The 23019-nt window shown below is 39.6% G+C and overlaps 1 protein-coding gene across 3 annotated transcripts in view; it reads left to right on the top strand.

The window, feature by feature from the left end:
- Positions 1 to 8463: 8463 nt before the first annotated feature.
- The window catches only part of ACMSD (aminocarboxymuconate semialdehyde decarboxylase), an 80583-nt gene continuing 66027 nt past the window's right edge, over positions 8464 to 23019 (top strand). For all 3 annotated transcript variants that reach the window (XM_072613257.1, XM_072613256.1, XM_072613258.1), the window contains exons 1-2: positions 8464 to 8604; positions 19804 to 19848. In XM_072613257.1, the coding sequence (XP_072469358.1) occupies positions 8548 to 8604; positions 19804 to 19848 (102 nt within the window). In that variant the 5' untranslated portion in view covers positions 8464 to 8547. The remainder of the gene's footprint in view (positions 8605 to 19803; positions 19849 to 23019) is intronic.

The raw sequence follows: 23019 nt of genomic DNA, 5'->3' as shown, positions 1-23019 counted from the left end.
CGGCCCCTATCTCTCCCTATTCAAGCTTATAGTAGGTGGGGACATGGCAACTGGAAAAAGGTCAAAACCCTCCACTGAGGCAGAAAGGTAAGGGAAGAGTAAGGGGGGAGTAAGAAGGAAAATATGCCCTAGTATCCATATAAACCTACAAAGTGCTTAACCAAAAAGATGTATAACCCAAGGTCTTGACCTCAATACGTGTGTATGTGAGTGTTAGAAAGGGAAAGCAGAAAGTAGTGTGTCATTGTCAGACCCCATGATGAACAACAGATGGGAGGAGGAAAGGCATGAACCTTCAAATATACACTTTTCTTCCATTTATTCCTGTGTCAATACAAGGCTCCGATGCCTCTTCCCATTCTTAAGGGATGCTGACCAGAAAAAAGGAAAGGAGCCATTAAACTTTCAGGCATGAGAATAGGAAAGCTTACAGCAATGAGGTGCCCAATGCCAATCAGATGGCCCCTTGCCCCACCTCTCTGGGTGAGGAGTGAGAATACCTACCACCTTTGCAGGAATGGGGACCCATACGCATTCCCTACGGTCCAATGCCAAGATGTTGCTACACAAGAGGCCCTCTAATTCTAGGTCTCCAGCCCTGTCCAAGCCTCCCTATCCCCTTAATTGGACCCAGACATGGGCCCCAGGATAAGTGGGGTGATGGATGGCCTAAGTCCAGCTGCAGCCTATCACCAGGTAACCCATGCTTATTCTCTTCTACATACCCAAGTACCAAGCATCTCCCCAGTAATAAGGTATGAAGATGGTTAGGGAGATTCACTCATGATTCCCACCTCCATGATCCTATTGGCCTCAGTTTGGGCCCAACCCTCTACTACTGTACTCTATAAATACTCTATAAATTCCAGTGGTTCCCTATAACCTCTAAGATCAAGTATGAACTTATTTGACACTCAAAATCCTTTACAACCTGGCCCCAACACACATTTACAATCTTATAATCCATTATACCCCTTGACAAACTATGATGCCAGGGTGTTGAGAATGCAATAAGCCCTTAGAAAGAAAAAGTTACATGGCCCTTTAAATTTGTTGGCATCTAGGACAAAGTCTTATTTGTTCCACTTTGGGTACATCTCTGCCTTCAACTCTGTTCTGAATGTTATCACTTCCTGACTCCTCCATAGAATTATGCGCAGAACTTTACCCATATAATGGAACAATCCTACTTGGTTGGTGTGGCTTCAGGAAATCAAGGTCTCACAAATACTTTGTGTCAGAGGAGAGACTTGAACCCTGACTCAATTGCAAGCTCCATCCATTACTACATGAAAGTGAGCTGCAGTGACTTAAACTCAGACTGAACCTTGGAGTGAGAAGTGACTAGTATACAAAACAGAAGAGGAGGTGAAGGAAACAGAAAAGGTGACCTGTGAATTCCAAAGACCTATAATAATGCAAAATGATTCACATGCATCATCTCTTTGATCCTCACTACAACTTGGGAGGTAAGTACTCCAAGTACAAAGCTTCCCGACTTCACAATGTGATTTAGGGTCAGCCCTCCTCACTCCCCCAACTATCTCCCATCCCTTTTCTAACACTTTCCATTTATTCTCCAGAGCCTGTTCCATTGCCTTCAAAGATGCTTGATTATTTTGTATTTATTTGTTTAAGTTGTTTCCTCTGATAGAACATAAGCTCCTATATGGCAGGGATAGTGTTGGTTTTGTATCACTGTTGCCTAGCAAAGAGGTTGACAGGTAGGTAATCAATAAATCTTGGTGAATGAATGAATGAATTTGAAAAACAAACAACGAAACCTTTGTTCAACCCTATAGGCCAGCCATTAGCTGTCATCCTGCTTCTTTTTTATTTCAATCTGTCAGCCTCCTAGAACTCAATAATGCCTCTGCTTCCACCCTCATCATTCCCTCCTTCACCTCTTTCAACCTGACCTTGCTGTATTTTTGTGCTAGCCCTGCCAGAGGTAGGACTGGCCAGAGGCTGACACAGAGCAATCTCTGTGGTTCAACTAATGATATCAGCACATCTGAGAAGGACCATTTGCTTCAGATAGGGAAAGACTAGAAGAAAATAGGTCAGTGATATTGACAATAGGTCAGAGATACTAAAAAAATAATATCCCAACATATCATATGGATTTCTAATGATGGATTTCTGGGAGGAAAGAGGTTTATAGAATGATGCTGGGGATGGAAGCTCAATTCCATGTGGACAGTCTCAGGCGGGTAAAGGTGGGAACTTCTAAATCTTAGAGTTCTCATGAGGCCCCCCATAAACACCAGGGAATCGAGGAGTGAGACCGAGCAATCTCGTGTATTTCCACCTCTTCCCGTGAGAAACATGATGGGAAGAGCATCCCCCTCAAGACTGTCCCGGATCTGGGCACACCTATTGTTATCTAACAGGCACGGTATTCAGGTGCAAACTATGCGGCCGGAGAGCTTAATTGGGATCAGGAAAGCCTGAAAGCACTCTTAGCGCGGGAGGGGCGCGGACAGGACAGAAGGCTCCGTTTTTCCTCTCTTCGCTCTCCCCTCCCCCTCTCTCCCCACTTACACTTCTGCTTCCAATCTCTTATTATAAGATCTTTGCCTCCTTGGGAGATTCCTCGCTCCCTCCTAAGGAAGAATTCCCCCTGCACTTGTAACCAGGACCCTGAATAAAAGCCTAACCCTTGTTTGACTCCGTAAAGTCTCTTCTCTCATACGTTTATCTGGTTTGGCCAACCGAAGACCTGTGATAGAGGTAAGGTAAGACTCGGGTAGCCCTCAGGCCTCTAGGCCTGGCAGAACGAGTGGGCATGGATGAGCTCTGTATCATTGGAGGGAGTAGTCATAGCAATGAGGTCACAGATCCAATGGAGTATTAGAGTATTTAGAAAATAAGAGTCAGAGACTGGATGACCATTTTTAAGTCATCGCTATACTCTAGTCCATATTTCCAAATGCTCTGGAAGCTCTCCACTGGGGCAACTCATCCTGTAACTTCAAACTTAACAAGCCCAAACTAAACACATCATCTTCCCCACCATTCTCCTTTCTAAATTTCTCATTCCTGTTAGTCACAACATGAATATTCCTTTCACCCAGGATAGAAACATTAGAACAAAAGTTTCTGAATAAGATGGTGACCTGAAAAGCCACAGAGAAGCCTAGTTCTCCCAGCTAAACATAAATAAATACCTGAAAAGGATACAATAAAGACAAAGAAGCAGATGTAGCCTTTCATAACTACAAAAAAAACAGCCTGAATTTGGCAAAGAATGGCAGAGGGACTGTGCTAGAGTTGTGCCATTTAGGGTTCTAACATGGCTATAGAGAGGGGGCTCCCTAATCCATACAATAGAACCTTAGGTGACTAGCCTGAAAACAAAATCCTAATCCAAGCTCTGAGGCTGAAATTATGAGTAAACCAAAGAAAATGATAAACACAATGCAGAAATACTATGAGTTAGGAAATGCCCAAAAGCTAGATTGGAAGAAGAGAGTAATCCCACAAAAATTATAAGCAGAGACTCAGAGGGGGCAAAATGTACTAGCCATAATGGCTAGAAGAAATAAAACAAGAAATGAAGATGAAATTAGAAATGAATGAAAGTTTGAGGGGAAAAAAAGGAGAATATACAACTTAGAACAAAGAACAGAAAATCTAACCTGAGCAATGGCACTCTGAAAATTAAATGGAGCAAAAAGAACTCAATAGCTCCATGAGGCAACAAGAAATATTTGAAAAAAACTCAGAAGATTTTATAACAAAAAAAATGTAAAGTATATATTATCAAAAGCTTCTAAACTAGAAAATGGGTTACAGAGAGATAGTTTAGGAATGAACTGAATCCCTGATAGCCATGGTCTTTGTCTCACACTGAATGGCAGCCCTGCCCATCCAGCTTATCTGAAAATCAACCCCCCAGTACTGATTTGGTGGAACTGGAGGCCAGGTGACTGTGGAGAGGTAACCTCTAAGATTCTGGACATAAAAATCCCTCTCTGCATCCAGACCAGTACACACTTCATTGTGCCACCTTAGAGGAACTGAGATCTCACAGATACCCAGAGTATACCCTACTCTTGACAAAGGACCCAAAAGTCAAGCAACTTGTTGGGAAAATGCCCCAAAAAGGGGGAAAAAAATAAGACCATAGAAGGTTACTTTCTTAGTGAACAGATATCTCCTCCCATCCTTTCAGAGGAGGAAGAACAATGCTTACCATCAGGGAAAGACATAGAAGTCAAGGATTCTGTCTCCCAAACATCCAAAATAAATATTCCATGGGCTCAGGCCATGGAAGAGTTCAAAAAAGATTTTGAAAATCAAGTTAGAGAGGTGGAGGAAAAACTGGGAAGAGAAAGGAGAGAGATGCAAGAAAAGCATGAAAAGCAGGTCAACACCCTGCTAAAGGAGACCCAAAAAAATGCTGAAGAAAATAACCCCTTGAAAAATAGGCTAACTCAACTGGCAAAAGAGGTTCAAAAAGCCAATGAGGAGAAGAATGCTTTCAAAAGCAGAATTAGCCAAATGGAAAAGGAGGTCCAAAAGCTCACTGAAGAAAATAGTTCTTTCAAAATTAGAATGGAATGGAGGCTAATGAACTTATGAGAAACCAAGAAATCACAAAACAAAACCAAAAGAATGAAAAAATGGAAGATAATGTGAAATATCTCATTGGAAAAACAACTGACCTGGAAAATAGATCCAGGAGAGACAATTTAAAAATTATGGGACTGTTGGGATTGGAAGTTCAAATCCGTGTGGACGGTCTCGGGCGGGTAAAAGTGGGACTTCTAAATCTTAGAGTCTTACGAGGCCCTCCATGAACAGCGGGGATTCGAGAAGGTCAGACTGAGCTAGCTCGGCTAGCTCGGGTATTTCCGCCTCTCCCCGGGAGATACGTGATGGGTGGAGTCTCCCTGCCCTCGAGGTCGTCCCGGATCTGGGCACACTATTGTTATCTAACAGCTCGGTATTCAGATGCAAACTGTGTGGCTGAAGGTTAAGTAGGATTGAAGAAACCTGAAAGCTCTCTTAGCACGTGAGGAGCCAAGAGGACAGTAGGCTCCGCTTCTCTTCTTTCCTCTCTCCCCTCCCCCTCTCTCCCCGCTTGTACTTCTACTTCCAATCCCTTAAGATCCTAGCCTCCTTAGGAAATCTCCCCCTCTTCCTCCTAAGGAAGATCCCCTGCACTTGTAACCTAGACCCTGAAATAAAGCTCAACCCTTGTTCGACTCTGGAACGTCCTTTCTCTCATATGAGCATCCGGTTTTGGCCAACCGAAGACCTCGGAGGTGAGGTAAGAAGACTCGGGTAGCCCACACAGGCCTCTAGGCCTGGCATGGGACTACCTGAAAGCCATGATCAAAAAAAGAGCCTAGACATCATCTTTCATGAAATTATCAAGGAAAACTGCCCTAAGATTCTAGAACCAGGGGGCAAAATAAATATTGAAAGAATCCACCTATCACCACCTGAAAGAGACCCAAAAAGAGAAACTCCTAGGAACATTGTGGCCAAATTCCAGAGTTCCCTGGTCAAGGAGAAAATATTGCAAGCAGCTAGAAAAAACAATTCAAATATTGTGGAAATACAATCAGGATAACACAAGATCTAGCAACTTCTACATTAAGGGATTGAAGGGCATGGAATATGATATTCCAGAAGTCAAAGGAACTAGGACTAAAACCAAGAATCACCTACCCAGCAAAACTGAGTATAATACTTCAGGGGAAAAATTGGTCTTTCAATGAAATAGAGGACTTCCAAGCATTCTTGATGAAAAGACCAGAGCTGAAAAGAAAATTTGACTTTCAAACACAAGAATGAGGAGAAGCATGAAAAGGTAAACAGCAAAGAGAAGTCATGAGGGAGTTACAAAAGTTGAACTGTTTACATTCCTACATGGAAAGACAATAGTTGTAACTCTTGAAACTTTTCAGTATCTGGGTACTGGGTGGGATTACACACACACACACACACACACACACACACACACACACACACACACATGCACACACACACACACAGCACAGAGTGAATTGAATAGGATGGGATCATATTTTTAAAAAATGAAATTAAGGGGTGAGAGAGAAATATATTGGGAGGAGAAAGGGAGAAATGGAATGGGGCAACTTATCTCTCATAAAATAGGCAAGCAAAAGACTTTTCAGTGGAGGGAAAAAGAGGGGAGGTGAGAGAAAAAACATGAAGCTTACTCTCATCACATTCGACTAAAGGAAGGAATAAAATGCAAACTCATTTTGCTTTGAAAACCTATCTTACAATACAGGAAAGTAGGGGAGAAGGGGATAAGCAGGGTGGGGCAGATGATGGAAGGGAGGGCAGTGGGAGGAGGGAGCAATTTGAAGTCAACACTCAGGGAGGGACAGGATCAAAAGAGAGAATAGAAGCAATGGGGGGCAGGATAGGATGGAGGGAAATATAGTTAGTCTTACACAACACAATTATTACAGAAGTAACTTGCAAAACTACACAGATATGGCCTATATTGAATTGCTTGCCTTCCCAAAGGGAATGGGTGGGGAGGGAGGGATGAAGAAAAGTTGGAAGTCAAAGTTTTAGGAACAACTGTCAAGTATTTTTCTTGCTACTAGGAAATAAGAAATACAGGTAATGGGGTATAGAAAGTTATCGGGCCCTACAGGACAAAAGAGAAGATGGGGACAAGGGAAGGAGGGGATGTTAGAAGAGAGGGTAGATTGGTCATAGGGGCAATTAGAATGCTTGGCATTTTGGGGTGGGGAGAGGGGAGAAATGGGGAGAAAATTTGGAACCCAAAATTTTGGGAAATGAATGTTAAAAGTTAAATAAATTAATTTAAAAGAAAGAAAGAAAGAAATGAAAGGAATGTATGAGAAAAAGAGTGTATGAACATAAAAGGGTGGGGAAGTGGACATCTCATGATCCTGACTCATTTGTATTTGAAATGGACAAAGGAAGTCTTAAACATATACACATAAACACACGCAGTTTGGTATAGAAATACATTAAATTCAGTGGTGAAGCAAGTATGGACAGGGAAAAAGGAAAGAACAGTTCTAAGGGGTATAAGAGTCAGAGAGGAAATAATCACAAAGTCAACTTCACCTTCAGAAGAAGGTCATAAAGGGAAGAGTTAAAAAACAGAAAGAGTTGTAAGAATCAGAAAACAGAGTCTGGGCTTGGTGAAGAAAAGAAAGGCAAAGGAACAGAAACGGCGCAGTTTGGTTACAGATGTCTAGTTTGATCACTACTCCTGTTTCTTCACCCCATTCTTCTTTGTAAAGAGGGAGAAAAGTAAACAAGGTCAACATGTAGAGAAATATACAATTAACTCACCCATTCAACTGAAGAGGGAAGTAGAATGTATTGGAAAGCAGAAACCAACTTAAAAAATAAAGATTCACACGCACTGGGAACAGAATTTATCATGCTTCAGGAGAATTCAAATAGCAGAGATAGTGGTCATAATCTCAGACAACCAAAACAAAAAATAGAAATGGTTAAAGGTGATAAGCAAGGAAATTACATTATACTTAAAGGCACTACAGATAATTAAATAATATCAATAGCTAATATATGTGTACACCAAATGGCATAGCATCTATATATTTAAAGGAAAAGTTAATTGAATTACAGGGAAAAATAAGCAGCAAAACTAAAATAGTTGGAAACCTTAATGTATCTTTTTAAGGCCTAAACAAACCTAACAAAAAAGACAAATAAGAAGTAGGGTCTGAAGAGAATTTTAGAAAAATATTGATGAATGAGGTTAATTAATGAGTGAGATTATGAATGAGAATTAATGAAATTAATGAATCAGAACAGAAAAGAATATGCCTATTTCTCAAAAAAATGAAGTCAGCTTCATCTGATCAATCTCTACATCAAATCTACCTAATATTTAGTGTTCTAAAATAGAAACTTTTATCCTGCATGCATTACCCTCATCTATTGACAAAGATAAAATGGAAAAAAATGAACTCAAATAATTGGAAGATCCCCCCAAATGTTTCTAACCCGCTCTATTTTTTTTAAAAAATAAATTCCTTTATAAACCAGTGTGATCCAGTGGAAAGAACATTGATTCTGGAATCAGAGGATGTAGATTTAAATCCTACCACTGATTCTTATTTCTTGTGTGACCTTGGGCAAATCACTTAACCTCCCTGGACCTCAGTTTCTTCCTCTGTAAAATGGACAACCTCCAAATCCCCTCTATTTCTGTGATCCTCAGCATAGTTCTTCATCCTACTCTAACCTGAAGCAGTCTATTTTATTTTTAACCTAGTGAGGTGAGCCAGAGTCCAGTTCTTAACAATTAGCACAGGGAGAATTGCTTTAAGGGTTGCTGACCGGTGGCAGGTCTGACAAACAGTGGATATTTTTAACTTGAATGAGACAGCTCCAATGAGATTCCAGCTTAAGAGACCTTAGCTACTGATTGGCTAGGGAGGATAAATCTTTGTAGAAATTCAAGTAACTTGATTAACTCAATGGCCTGCACAGGTATCATTGGATAATACAACATCTTTTTAAGACGTGTCTTCAGTTGAAACTTTGGAGATGAAAATTGACATCCACAGTCATATTTTGCCTAAAGAGTGGCCTGACCTGAGAAAGGTAATTTTCAGTGACCTTGCTGAATTCCTTCCTATTCCCCTCTGTGATTTCTCCATGTTTATGTTATAACCCTCTCTCTTTCTGTGGGAATAAGATTTTAGGTTTCCTTAATTTTGTGTGACTTCATTGTTATTGATTCTAAACTTGTTTTCCATGCCTCTGGCATTTGTTTTAAGAAACAGTTTGTGAAGAAATCAGAACTTTACTACTTTTAAAATTATTATTAATTATTATTATTGCCAAACCCCACCCCCTGTGGATCACAAATCTGTCTAGCAGAAGTCAGTCAGGTTTATTTGGTTTAAATCAGATTAGTAAATGAGCAAACAGATGCACAAGGATGTGTCACAGCTGCAGAATTGAAAATCGGGATTTTCAAGTAAATGACCGTCAAATTCATTTGCGTAATCATCTCAGAACATTGAAAGCCTGGCTGTTTTACAAGGTTTAGGTAATAGTTTTTAGAGAGTGGTGCACGGTCTTTTCATCTTTTGCCCATGGCTTTTGGCAGAACTTCAGATGATAAGATTAGAAACTGAGGGTGTTCTCCCAGATCATGGAGTTTAACATTTTCATTTTATAGGTAGGGAAAATGAAAGCCTAGAAAGGTTGTCTGCACCAAGTCAGACAGGAAGAAAGTCATAGAGCCAGGATCTGAAACCTATCTTCTGATTCTATCTGCAGAAAACCTGGGTTCAAATCCTAGCTCTCCTTTCTGAGCATTGGTTTTTCCCTCTCTGGAAATAAGGGGGCTGGATTCAAGATCCTCTGAATCTTAAAGTCTCTGCCAATTCTAAATCCTACTTCTGTCTAGTTTGCCTTTCTGTTTACATTATTGCTTGATAGATTTATTATGAAGAATAAAGAAGCTACGATCTCAGAAACTAAAATAAAGGACATGTCCTTTGTAAAATAGATTTGTCTAAAGAGTACAATGTGGGGTTTCCTAAGTCCAAAATTTGCCTTTCCTTTCTTCACAGTGAACTAGTGAATGAATGTTCCTTAGTGAAGCCAGGGAAGAGAAGTAGTTTGTTTTTTTTAAATGAAGTTAAAACAGTTTTCACCTTAGCTCAAATTGGGAAAATCTTTGTCTCTCTTTTTAAAATACAGTGTGCAATCTTCTAGAACTTTTACACCACTGAGACTAGTCTGCCTCCTCTAATCCAAGTTAAGAAAGAAAAAATAAATAAACTCCAAAATATCATTTAAGTTTTATTCCAGACACAAATGAACTTATTTTTTCTCTATCCGTGTGTTCTGGAGGATTGGTAATCCTAAATTTTCTTTTATATAATGATACAAGTGAAAGCTCGAAATTTTTACCTACCTCTAAAAATTCATTACTCAGGAGCATGTGGCTCCCCAATACCAGCAGCCAAGAGATCAGAATTCTGAAATGGCCCCTTTTGAAATGTTGTAGACCAGAACTAGGAAAAGAACATACAAAAATAACTCTAACAACACACTGGGGGAAAGGAAAAAGAAACTAAAAACGATGAAATTATGACCTAGAAGTTGGCCCTAAAGAAGAGATAAGAAAATATATCTTCTTTTTTTCTTTACAGAAGTGAGAGACCATAGATGTGAAATATTGTCTATAATACCAGACTATGTTGAAGGAACGGTTGCTTTTGCTCAAATGCTTTCTTTTTCTCTTCCTTTTTTATTCTTAGTTTCAAAAGAATTTTATGTATAAGCAAAACATTAATTTTTTAAAAAATTTAAGAAAAGCTACAAACCCTGACTATACATTTCTGTAACTATCATCAAAAGAGGTCTTTGAAAGTTCTTTCCTCCCTACCACTTTCCTTCCCAGTTAATAACAAAAACCAAACAAAAATAATGTGACTATGACATCTCTGCTGAAAACTTGCTCCTTAGGGTCCTTTTGCCCTGGTTGCATATTCCTGAAGGATAAGTATTCTCTTTGATATTAATGATTTCGTGAAATACAAGTACCACAAGCTCTCAATTCATAAGTTTTAGAGACAGGAGCAGTTAGTTCCTTGGGGGATAGTATTCAGTGCATTTAGAGTTAGGAAATATTAATAATTTTATTGCAGTCTTTATGGCTAGAGCATCACAGTTTTTTTTCTTTTTGCTTTGAATAGCTTAGATACTAGGAGGATCTGGTTTGATTCATACAAAACACGATAAGCAGTGAACTCAGTTCTCTATACAAGAGTCCAGTACCACCAAATTTCAAAGCTAGACTCTAGGTACTAGACTTCAATGCATGTTTTAAGACCTTTCACGTTGCATGGACCCAACAACAGCTCCCTCTCATTATCCTGCCCTGAAATATAATATACTGTGATATTTCTCTGAAATGGTCCACAAGATCTATCACTGTTGATTGCTTCCCAAACATAGAGAGCCAGAAGAACACTTACATAGAATCTGCAACATTTCAGAAGTGGAAAGATGAGAAAGGCCCATGTTGCTAAAGTCAGAGAGCTGATAGCAGTGGTTTTAAGGGATTTTGACATACCAATTTTCATTTGAGAAGGGAAGAGAGTCAAAAACTCTCAAGAGCAGGACCCAGGAGCAAGACTTGTGCCAATTTTGCCCACAGGTATCATTTAAGCAGGCACTGAAATGGCTCTACCTCAAAATTTCTCCCCAGTGATACTGGAAAACCTTTGTTTTGTACCTGCCTGAAATATATTAAAAGACCATTTGCTAATGATATTTTTAAACATTCTGGGGAAGAAAACATAATCCATTTTAAGAAACTGGTAAAACTTAACAGTCATTCATATCTTAATGTGAATGAATTTAGTCCACTTGCTTTCCTTCTAACATTTTTCTAAGATTGAACACTAAGAGAATAAGAATTTTTATAGGAGATGCTATATGCTGCAGAAAGCATACATGGATGCCTCATAAATAATTGAAAGAAAAAACCACTCCTATATATATCAGGAATCTAAGGTCTTCATCCAGGCTCTTCCATTAACTAAAGGTGGACCTTGACCATGTCATCATAATAATGATCATTGTAATAATAACAGCTAAAATTACATAGAGTTTACCATGTGCCAAGCACTGTGCTAAACACTTTACAATTACTATCTCATTTGATCTTCACAACAGCCCTGGGGAATAGATGCTATATTATTCCCATTTTATAGATGAGAAAACAAAGATGAGTATCTTTACTTCCTCTGACCTATAAAATGATGGATGGGAACTTTATTAGATATAAGTTCTTTGTAGTTTTAAAGCTCTATAATTCTAGGGCAGAAAATCATTTTGGAATAGGTATGAATACAGGAGGGAATGGAAAGTAAGCCTGAGTCAGATAATGCAGAAAAGGACTTTGAACAGCTGACTGGTAGCATGAGGACACTGGGTAACTGTAGGACAGATGTGGAAAACAGAGGTGACCTCATTGATAATTAGCCAAGGTCAGCAGGTGGGAGATTGTGGAGGAGGTGTGAGTTTGCTGACTTTTTTTAAGAGAACCAGTTCCAGGATATCAAATGCAAGAATAAGAAGCTATTCAAATGTGTCAGAATAAATGAATACAGACAACTAGACAATTCTGCTTCTCCTGACCCTAAGAAACACTCTAATGGAGGTACTCTCAAGTAGTGGATAGGGCACTGGACTTGGAATCAGTTCCTGCCTTAGACACTTATTAACTGTTTGACCTTGGGCCAGCCATTTAAGCTCTACATACCTTAGTTTGCTCATCTGTAAAATGAAGGGCTGGACTCAATAGTCTCTAAGGTCTCTTTCTGCTTTAAATCTGTGATTCTATGAGCGCCTTTCTCTGACTTGTCAATGGGAGCAATTACTGAATGAGTGACAATCCATGTGAATCCATTTTATGCTCCAAATTCTCCATACCTCCCAGAAACTTAGAGCTGCATGAAGTCTGTAATCAGTCCCACTCCCCCCACCCCCATTGTGGGTTGGCAGCTAATTAAACAGCGACATTTCAATTCATTCCATATTTACGCTGTTCCGTGTACTATGAGGTGCTAAGATGAATTTTTACCCTCAAGGAGCTTATATACCAATAGGGAAGACAAAAAAAGTAAGTAAAAATAAGATGGGGCCAGTGACAAGAGAGTTATCAACAATACGCTAAGAGAAAAGAGAGTGAATTGGAGAGTCTGATGTAGTACACAGGGTGCTGGATGTGAGTGAGACCTGGCTTCATATTGTGTGTCATAGACAAGTCACAAACTCTGCCAGCCTTAAACAACTCTCTAAGACTACATTATAGACTTCCGCAAGCAGAAGTTAGGGGCTTTTACATGAGGGGAGCTTCTTCTCATAAGCTGATGGGGGCAGAATGTATATGAGAAGGTCAGAAGTGTATACCTGGAATAATTTCCTCAATACATGCAATTGCTGGTCTCATGTCCAACCTTCCCCTGATCCCTTTCAATCATGACACTAACCGGCATTTTGTGACTAGCTGCTTTCATGTCCACTGCCTCTGAGGACTGACATGACTTGCCCTTGACTTTGTTCTGAGTGAGGGAGGGCTGTGCAAGTCACCAGCCTCACTCCTCCTCCAGAGCTGTCTGAATCCCGTGACCAGATATTTATCTAAGATTAGCACCCTAGGGAAAAAAGAAGTGGAAGGAAAAGAATAGGAACCCAGGTGCCCTGACTGCAAGATTAGTAGGCTTTCCATTTGCCCACCATCACACATCATCTGTGTGTATTAGGTCTGTAATAAAATCCAGACATTTTTTTCCTTTTCCCCTACCCTAAAGATGACTACTATGACACAAATACATGTGTGTGTGCGCATGTGTGTGTAAAATCATTATACACATACTTCCATTTATCAATTCTTTCTCTGGATGCAAATAGAAAATTACATGATAACTTTATTACATATTTTAAAGGGAGAGCAAGTTGTACATAATGATTTGCAGTTTCATGTGTAATCATCTTTTTATTTACTATGTTATGGAAATGCTTACTTTATTCCATAAATTAAAATTTTAATAAACATTTTTAGAAAGAATCCAGATCTTCTATTAGTCTAGTCTTCTTTGTACCATGATGCTTCAAGTTATCCCACTATGTTCTCCTAAACGTCTTCCATGTCAATGTACAAAGAATTTTTCTTCAAAGTCTTTAGCTTGATTTCCAAGCAATGGATCAAACCATCAAATTTATTCTATAACAGTTTTCTAATTATGAGCACAGATATCAATACAAATTGAATGACTAGGCACATAGCCAGAAACTCAACTACATTAAATGCATATGCGAACTTGGGTAAATGGAACAAATAAAGATGCCAGAGACACAAATAAAGTTAATATCATGCTTTCCTTCTTCACAGACCCTAGGGAAATTATGGTGTAAAGCATATTAGATGTAACATTAAAGATTTTCCTTTATTTTTAAAATATTTCTTGAAGTATATAATGTAACTTCCCTCTCTTTCATCTGCTTTTCTTACCATTTCTTTCTTTTTCCTTTCCATTTTTTTCAAGCTTCTTAATAAACATATTAAAAGAATAATCTGGTCTTAGGTATCATTTTAGAACCTCAGGCCTCATTGAAAGAATCAATGCCTCTTTTAAGCCCTTCTTTGCTTTTTAAATATTAATAGGCAAACCAAGGTGACCTTCACTTTGTAGCTAAAGGGAGGAAAGGGGGCAGGCAGAATCAACAGGGCATTGGCTAATCATTAGATGATTGCAAATGAGGAGGATCAAAGAAACAGTTAGGATGTGCTTTTCATCTTTTCTGGAAAATAGTGTTGTTGGACCTAGTGGTTATTGCTGAGACTTTGGGAAATATCCCAACTGAGGAGACACAGATTTCATGAGGCTGCATTTTTGGTTGTTACAAATTCACTAAGGTCACCAAAAATAAAGATTCTGACCAATAAAATAGTAACAGTGAGAATTGTGGGTGATATTTGGTACTACTGGAAGAGTCTTGGATTGGAAGGCAGAAGAAATTGGGTTCAAATTTTGGCTCTGCCACATACCACCCCTACGGCATTGGGCAAGACAATCTCTCTAGGCCTCAATTTCCTTTTCTGTCAAATGAGAGTTACTTCCATAGTCCCACTAATTCTGCATCCAGGATCCTATGACTCACAAAGTAATTATACAGAAGCATGTAAAAATCCCCTCCTCTAATAAGGCCCAAGGAAATAAGCAAATCTAAGGATGTTGTTTATATATGTATATTTTCATCAGCTAATTACTAATTAATAATTACTCTCTTTTGCTACTTTCAGTTTTTAGGAAGAAACCATAATAAACATATCACGATTTTGTGCAATACCATACATGAAAGTTTGGTTTTCACAAAGAAAATAAATTAGAGGTTATTTGCTATCAACTTTACAGGAAGAGTTCACTATAAATGTTCTTTGAATTCAGGCTCTTTCTCTTATTTGCTGTGTGGCTTTTGCTGTGCCTCTAGGAATTTTTGCATAAAGAGAAAAGTGTACAAAGGATGCTACCATTTGAGGTATTGCCAAAAAGTTGTAGCTCTGCCTAGTCACGGTTTCATATATCAATTATCTTGCAAACTAGCCATTGAACTGTTATTTCTGCGGTCTTTTGGATGTTTTCCATACCCTCTAAATTTAATACTCTAGAACAAAACCCCATTCACTTTGCCTTGGTTGTATCTCTGAACCTTGAAAAAATCATCATTCTGAGCCTGTTTCCTCATCTGTAGAAAGAAAATAATATTTATGTCACATATATCACAGTACTGTTGTGGATTTCTTTGTAAACTTTAAACCATTTCATAAATATAGGCTATTACTATTTAAAGTGGTGAGCTCTCAAAAAATGTGATTTAATTTATGAAAAATTAATGTACAGGTAACTAGTTCAGTAATATAGCTGTTATAATCATTTGAAGTTAAAGCACCAAATTAAAAATGCCTTTAAAGTCTGTATTGACTGCAAATGCCTGCAAAGATTACACAAAGCTCTTTGAACTTGTTAAATATCATGGGATAGTCCACAGAGGAAAAATCCAAAGAATATTATCAACAAGTGTGAGTGGAGTTCAACTGGAGTCCTGCATTAAAAGGGAGAAAAAAGAATAGAAGGAGAGCACGGAGTAGAGGGGAAGGAGCATATTTGCTAAGACTGAGCACCCGAGACAGTCATCACAGACTCCACCCACATCTAGTAGGTATTTAAGCCATAGCCAATGCAAACATATCTTATGTTAGTCTGGATACCCCAAGGCATTGAAGGATTTCTGAGAGAATGAGGAAATGAGTGGCTGCAAAGGTTCCATGAAATTTATAGTTGCTTTGCTGCAAGGGTCTAGAATTTTCTTCCACTGCCTTCCCTGATACTGTTTTACGTGTATGTCTGGCTGTTTTATTTCTGGGTAGAGTCTGCAGGAGTTTAATATGAAAGAGATCTGTTTCTCTGAAGGTCTTATAATAATAATAACCGTAATAACAGCTAGTATTTACATAGCACCTACTATGTGTCAGGCACATGCTAAGGGCTTTACAAATATTGTCTCATTTGATCTTCACAACAACCCTGAGAGGTAGTAGCTATTGTCATCACCATTTTACATTTGAAGAAATGGAAAAGGCAGACAGAGTTTAAGCCACTTGTGCAGGGTTGAACTGCTAATTAGTGTCTGAGGATTGATTTGAATCCAAGTCTTCAAGGCTCTATCCACAGCACGACCTACCTGACCTTAATCTCAACAAAATAGGAGGCTAGGTTATCTGCTATAACAAAAACTGATGTTTGTATGGTGTTTTAAAATTTGTTAGGTGGAAAGTGGATAGAGTACTGGACTTGGAGTCATGAAAATTCTTCTTCATGAGTTCAAATCTGGCCTCAAACACTTGCTAGCTGTGGGACCCTGGGCAAGTCACTTAACCCTTTTTGCCTCAGTTCCTCATCTGAAATATGAGCTGGAGGAGAAAATGCAAATCACTCCAGTATCTTTGTCAAGAAAACCCCAAATGGGATCACAAAGAGTCTGAAACAACTCAACAACAACAGCATTCTACATACGTTACTTCCTTCGGTTCTCACAATAGCCCTGTGTGGCGAGAATGACAGGTTATTATCCACATTTGCCAGGTGAGGAACCCAAGGCTTACAGAGGCTTAAATGACTTAGAATGACAGATTTGGAACTGGAAGGGACTCTAGAGTCGCCCAGCCCAGCTCCTTCATTTTACAGATAAGGAAACTTACTTACAAAATTTATTTACAAAAGACAAACTATTTGTCCAAGGTCACACAGATAAAAGTGGCAGAACTAGATTTTAACCTGTCTTCTGACTCCAAATCTAGCACCCTCTACTGCACCACATTTGTCACTAGTCATACATACTGAGACACCAAGAGAGATACAGTGCATAAGAGGCTGTAATCAGAGCTAAATTTTAAATTTCCAGTTCTTGGAGATGGTGCAAACTGAGGGATGCTGAGGCCTTGGATGGTATTCTGTTGGTGCTTGGCTGAAATAGGATGAAGAAGGGAGCCAAAATTTAAGAAGTTAAGGAATCATGACAGATCAGAGCTTTTTTTGGAAGGATTATCAACATGAATCATGAAAGCCTTGAGAATCCTAGATTTAGAGGTAGAAATGACCTTAGAAGTTATCTAGTCCAATCCCTTCATTTTTTTTCCAGATGAGGAAACTGAGGCCTAGAAATGAAATGACCTGTCCAAGGAAACACAGGAAGCAAGTAGCAGAACCCAGATTCAAACCTGGGTCCTCTGATTCTAAATTCAGTGCTCTTTCTAGTGTACCACACTGCTTCCTGCTATAGGAGATGATGATGCAAAGAGAAGGGCCCTGAACCAATGACTAAACTTGTTGAAATTGTTGCAAAAATGGCCAAGGGATTGATAAGCAACAGCAACAAGGATGGAAAGAAATCTGTACAAGCAGCACGCTTGAACCTTGAAAAGCAGTTATTGGCATTCCCAGATACGCTGACCTTTCCTCTTGTCCTGTAAGCTCTGGTTCTGTAACTCCCAATTCAGTCTTCTTTCCATCATTCCATGCTACCTTTCCAAGGAAGCCTTAGGAATGGCAAGAGAACGCACTGCCATCTTACAGTCTGAATTATGGAGAGAAAGGGAATTTTCGAGAGTTTAACGTCACCTAGTTTCACTAGAAACCCAGGGGCCTAAGATGAAATCTGAAACAGGGATCCGAGCTGGAAAGATCTTTACAGATCATCTAATCCCTTTATTTCACAGATGAGAAAACTGAGGCCCAGAAAGAAGAAAAATTTGCCCAAGATCAAATGGGCAGAACTGGGTCTTAAAGCATCGGGCCCACCCACACAGCTCACACAAAACACATCCTCTTACACAACCTCAAATCTTTGCTTATCAAGAAGTTTCCAATAGCCCAACAGTGAGCCAAATATGGTTCACTATAACATATAACCAGTAATGAACTCCAAAAAACAGGAAGAAATGATGTCATCAAGGAATACATGAGAGGAAGAGAAGACAGGCTGGCCATGTGGGGAGGGAGAGGATGACAGGAGCACAGCCAGAATCTTCCACTGCTACCCTCGTGATGTCATTACAGAGCAAGAAAGACCTTGTGTCAATCTTATAGGAGGATGTTTCGCCAATTGGATGTGAGCAGCTTCTATAAACACATACATGCATTATATATATATATATATATACACACATATATATATAATATGATATTTGTATATTATTATACATAACATATAATACAATTTATAATATAATAATAATAATATATATTTAAGGATCAAATCATATAATAAGCACTTTTCACTCAAAACCAAACCAGCACATTTATTCTGCACACAAGGACGATATAAAATATCATTATAGAAATATAGAAAGACAAAGCTTAGCAGAGTAACAGAAATATTCCCATATCATCAGACCGGGGAGCACAGACACCTGAGTTCTGTTCACAGGCTGGGTGGGTAGGGGGGCCTTGATAAAGGCTACCCAGAGTCCCTAATCTGGGAATTCAAAAAGGTCTCAGGGAAAGTATCTTTCCCCTGAGCAAACCCCAAGGCAATATCCGTCTCCTAGAATATATAGTTTCCAAACAAATACTGGGGACCTGATTGGCTCAATGCCAAAGGGTGTGAAAGCCTATGTGACTCCGCCTACCTGACTAATTGATTCTACGTTATTCAGCACAGGATGTATTACAATGGTGAACTGGGCCAGAGTTCAAAGGAGTAAGACATCCATGATTGATAAGGCAAAATACTTGTATACCTTTAGACCTGGGAACACAGCCCCTGTTCTGTTGGGATTGGAAGCTCAATTCCGTGTGGACAGTCTTGGGAGGGTAAAGGTGGGAGCTTCTAAATCTTAGAGCTCTCATGAGACCCTCCCAGGAAACGGCAGGGAATAGAGGTGAACCGAGCTATCTCGAGTAATTCCGCCTCTTCCCGTGAGAAACGTGATGGGAGAGAGATCTCGCCGCCCTCGAGATGGTCCCGGATCTGGGCACACTATTGTTATCTAACAGCACGGTATTGAGATGCAAACTGTGTGGCTGAAGGTTAAGTAGGATTGAGGAAGCCTGAAAGCTCTCTTAGCACGTGAGGAGCCAAGAGGACAGTAGGCTCCGCTTCTCTTCTCTTCTCTCTCCCCTCCCCCTCTCTCCCCGCTTGTACTTCTACTTCCAATCCCTTAAGATCCTAGCCTCCTCAGGAAATCTCCCCCTCTTCCTCCTAAGGAAGACTCCCCTGCACTTGTAACTAGACCCTGAAATAAAGCTCAACCCTTGTTCGACTCTGGAACGTCCTTTCTCTCATATGAGCATCCAGTTTTGGCCAACCGAAGACCTCGGAGGTGAGGTAATAAGACTCGGGTAGCCCACACAGGCCTCTAGGCCTGGCACTGTTCCAAGGAGAAAAAGGGTACATATGCAGTCACATGTGCCTATAAATGTACAGAGAAGATATTTATATTCCATTAATCCTTCAGAGGATGAAGACTAGAGTACCCAGGATAGGGAGGTATGGATTTCTTGTGTTGGAAGGAACTTCAGGATCAAAGAGATCACAGATCTATTTGAGTATTCTAGTTCATTTATATTTGAGTATTAAGTTCACATCATATTTGTTGTTATTTGTTTTCAGAAATTTAAATACTATGTTCCTTGAATTGAATGTTTTCATAAACAATGGTTTTGTTTCCATTTCTACACTTTGAGAATTTACTGTGTTTTCTACCTTCCACAGAGATATGGCTACGGAGGATGGGTGCAGCTCCATCATGACAGCAAGGTTGGTGCCCTTGCTCCCATCAGGTTTTCTGGACCTACTAGTTCCCTACAAGCCACTGGCACAGCATAGAACCTAAAACATGTGTGATGCCAAAGGATGGCCTCCAGACAGCTGAGTTCCTTTGTCTCCTTGATTAACTTTGCATTCACCAAGAGACTGGAAGGGAGATTTCTCAAGGTTGTTAGGAAAAATGGTTACCTTCAAAGAACAGCATTTGAAAAAGATGAAACTGTAGTTTAAGATGCCATTAAAAAAACATTTTTTGCCCTGGAACCAATTTGGGCATTTATTATTCTGCCGTTAGGAACTGACCTAGTCCTCACCACAGGTTATTACTGTGTATTAAGGTGGGCCAAATAAATGGAGCATTTCAGATTCCAGTGCAAGTTAGAAAAATTAAACATCAAAGGCAAAGGAGAGAAGCCTTCACTGGAGCCAGGGTTTGATAATAGGAGAAAGCAAGGAAGGAGAAGGAGCCTCCAGGCAATCCAATTTGCAAATAATTAGGCCCAAGGGTGAGCTAGAAATCTGGCCCTGGGAAGGACTGTCTCCTCTAACTTTATTCACAGAGTAATAATGAGCCATCATTAACACAACAGGAGCCTGCTTAGCATTTCATCCTCATCCTCCAGTTTTCCGATTTCTATTTATAAAGTGTCAGTGTATGTTTTGTGCATCGCACATAGCACAAATGCAGTAAGGAGCAAGCATTGTCCATCACTTTCTAGAATCCACAACCTGAACTGGCTGGTTATTTTATAAAAGGTAAAGTACTACACAGGTGGAGATGTTTTAAGGCTATCAAGTTGCCCAAATCGAAAGGACTTAGTGCCTAATTTTTATCTCATTGTTTCATTTTAAGTTTGACTCCAGAACATAATCTGACTGCTCTGGAAATCTAAGTCTGTTACAGAGACGTCAGTCCATAAATATTCAGTGTGTACCCAAATGTAGGGAGTCATATCAATTTTTTAATAAGTGACACCATCTTACAAAAGAAATTGTGGTATTTGTAGGGGCACTGTATCGATGATATAAGCATACCATTTGAAATGTTACCTAGAGCATTTAGGTTCGTAAAAACTTTATTATTTCATTATAATCAAACTCCTCAGTAGCATCACTAGGCCAATTGCCCAAGATACAAATCAAATAAAATCTCAGAATGTTAGAGTTCAAAGGGATGTTGGTGATCATCTTGTCTAACCCTATCATTTTACAAATGAGAAAAAATGAGGCCAAAGTCTATATAAAACATAGACAAGGTGGTTTGGGTTGGGGTTGGAGATATAGCTGGAGGAAATTAGAAAAGACATCTTAGGATGCAGCACTAAAGCTGAGCTTTGAGGGAAATTAGGAATTCTAAGAGGTAGAAGTAAGGAAGTAAGGTACTCCAGGAACAGACAGCACAAAGGCACAGCGATGGAAAATATCATGTGTGTATGATTAATAGCAAGATGGTCAGTTTAGAGGGCCATGAAGGAAAACAAAGCAAAATAAGCCTGGAGAGTTATACTAGGACCAGGTTAGGAAGAGGTGTAAATGCCAAGGAAAGCAGTTTTTGTTTTATGCTAGAGGCAATAAGCAACCAAACATATGCCATGATCAGGTTCTTCACAACCCCTAAAACATTTAATGACCTTGTATAGTAGCAAGCACCTGAGCACACCAAGGATGGCCTGCTAAGCGCAAGTGCTTTGATCTGCTTTTCTAAAGGAAAGACAGCTTCAAAGGGGTCAATAATCTTTAATTACAGATAAGCGAGTACAGAAAATACAAGCAGAGAAATTAGCAGAGATTAGACAGGGTTCCAACTGTCTGAACATAGTAATCACTTATATACACCAACAGACTGAGAGAGCACCAGCATCTGAGTAGTCAGGGGGCCCTTAGCAAACAGCTACTCAAAGTTCCATCCAGAGAATCAAAAGGTCCTTCTCATGAGCAAACCCCCAAAGCAAAATACCAGCCTCCCAGAATATATAACAAAGATTTGGTCCATGATTGGTTCAGATCCATAGGCACTAGACCTACAAGACTCAGCACAGCTGCGAATTATCAGGGTTCAAAGGAAATCAATCTTTCAGATGTTCTCAATTTAGCCTAAGCCTGGCAAACTGAACTCCAAAAAGAGTCTGTGTGCTTACACTTTGCAAGATCCTTAAAAGTAAACTTCTAGTGACTCATTTGGAGATTTAAATTTCCTAAATATCTGCTAATATTGAAGAACTGTGCCACCTGTCCCCACTTCGTAATATGAAGGATTGCTTGGATGACATGCTTCAGAGCCATCTTGACAATTTCAGAGTTGGAAGAGATTTCAGTGGTCAACTAGTCCAATCCCTATTTCAAACAAAATTCCCTCTACAACATAGCTGGCAAATGGTCATTCAGCTTTAGGCAAACCTTCAAGAATGTACTACCTCCCCAGGCAGTCCATTTTGATTTTGGATAACTTAAATCATAGATAGAAAGACAAATGGACACCCAGACAGACAGACAGACAAATAGGGATTTGTGGATAGATAGCACCTTTTTTACATACTTACACTCTGCGCCAAGCATTGTGCTAAGTGCTGGAGATACCAAAACAAGAAAACAAAATAGTCCCCATTCTCAGAGTGCTTACATTCCAAAACAGGAAAACAAAAACATAAAAAGGACCTGGAAAAGTAAAGACTATAGTGACAGAGGGCAAGGCATTTGTTGGAGAGAGAGAGAGGACTAGGGGCTCCTACAAATATAAGAGAGTTTTTTCTTACCTAAAGCCTAAATTTGCCTCTGTAATTTCTATCCATTCACTGCACCCTCCCACCTCCCCCCAGCCCCCCACCCCCCCCCCCCCCCCCCCCCGTATGCCCCTAAGAACCAAAGAGAACAAATTGAATCTCTCACATGATAGACCAATTTGCATTCACTGATAGTTTCATGTGCCCCATCAGGTTATCCACCGTTCTAGGTGTCCTGTTCTTCCCTAGTTGCCTCACCAGCTGTCCTTCCTAAAAATTGCTGCCAAGACATCCATGATACTGATAAACAATTGGGAAATTTAATAAGTGTTGGTGATTATTGCTAAAGAAAACTATTAGCAATCTGAGCAGCAGAGTGGCATAATCAATACAATATTACTTGAAGATAGAAAGATCTGGGTTCAGTCCCACCTCTGATACT

The sequence above is a fragment of the Notamacropus eugenii genome, chromosome 5 (assembly GCF_028372415.1).
Source record: "Notamacropus eugenii isolate mMacEug1 chromosome 5, mMacEug1.pri_v2, whole genome shotgun sequence".
Classification (NCBI taxonomy): Eukaryota; Metazoa; Chordata; class Mammalia; order Diprotodontia; family Macropodidae; genus Notamacropus; species Notamacropus eugenii.
This window is presented reverse-complemented; position numbering and strand designations above follow the sequence as displayed.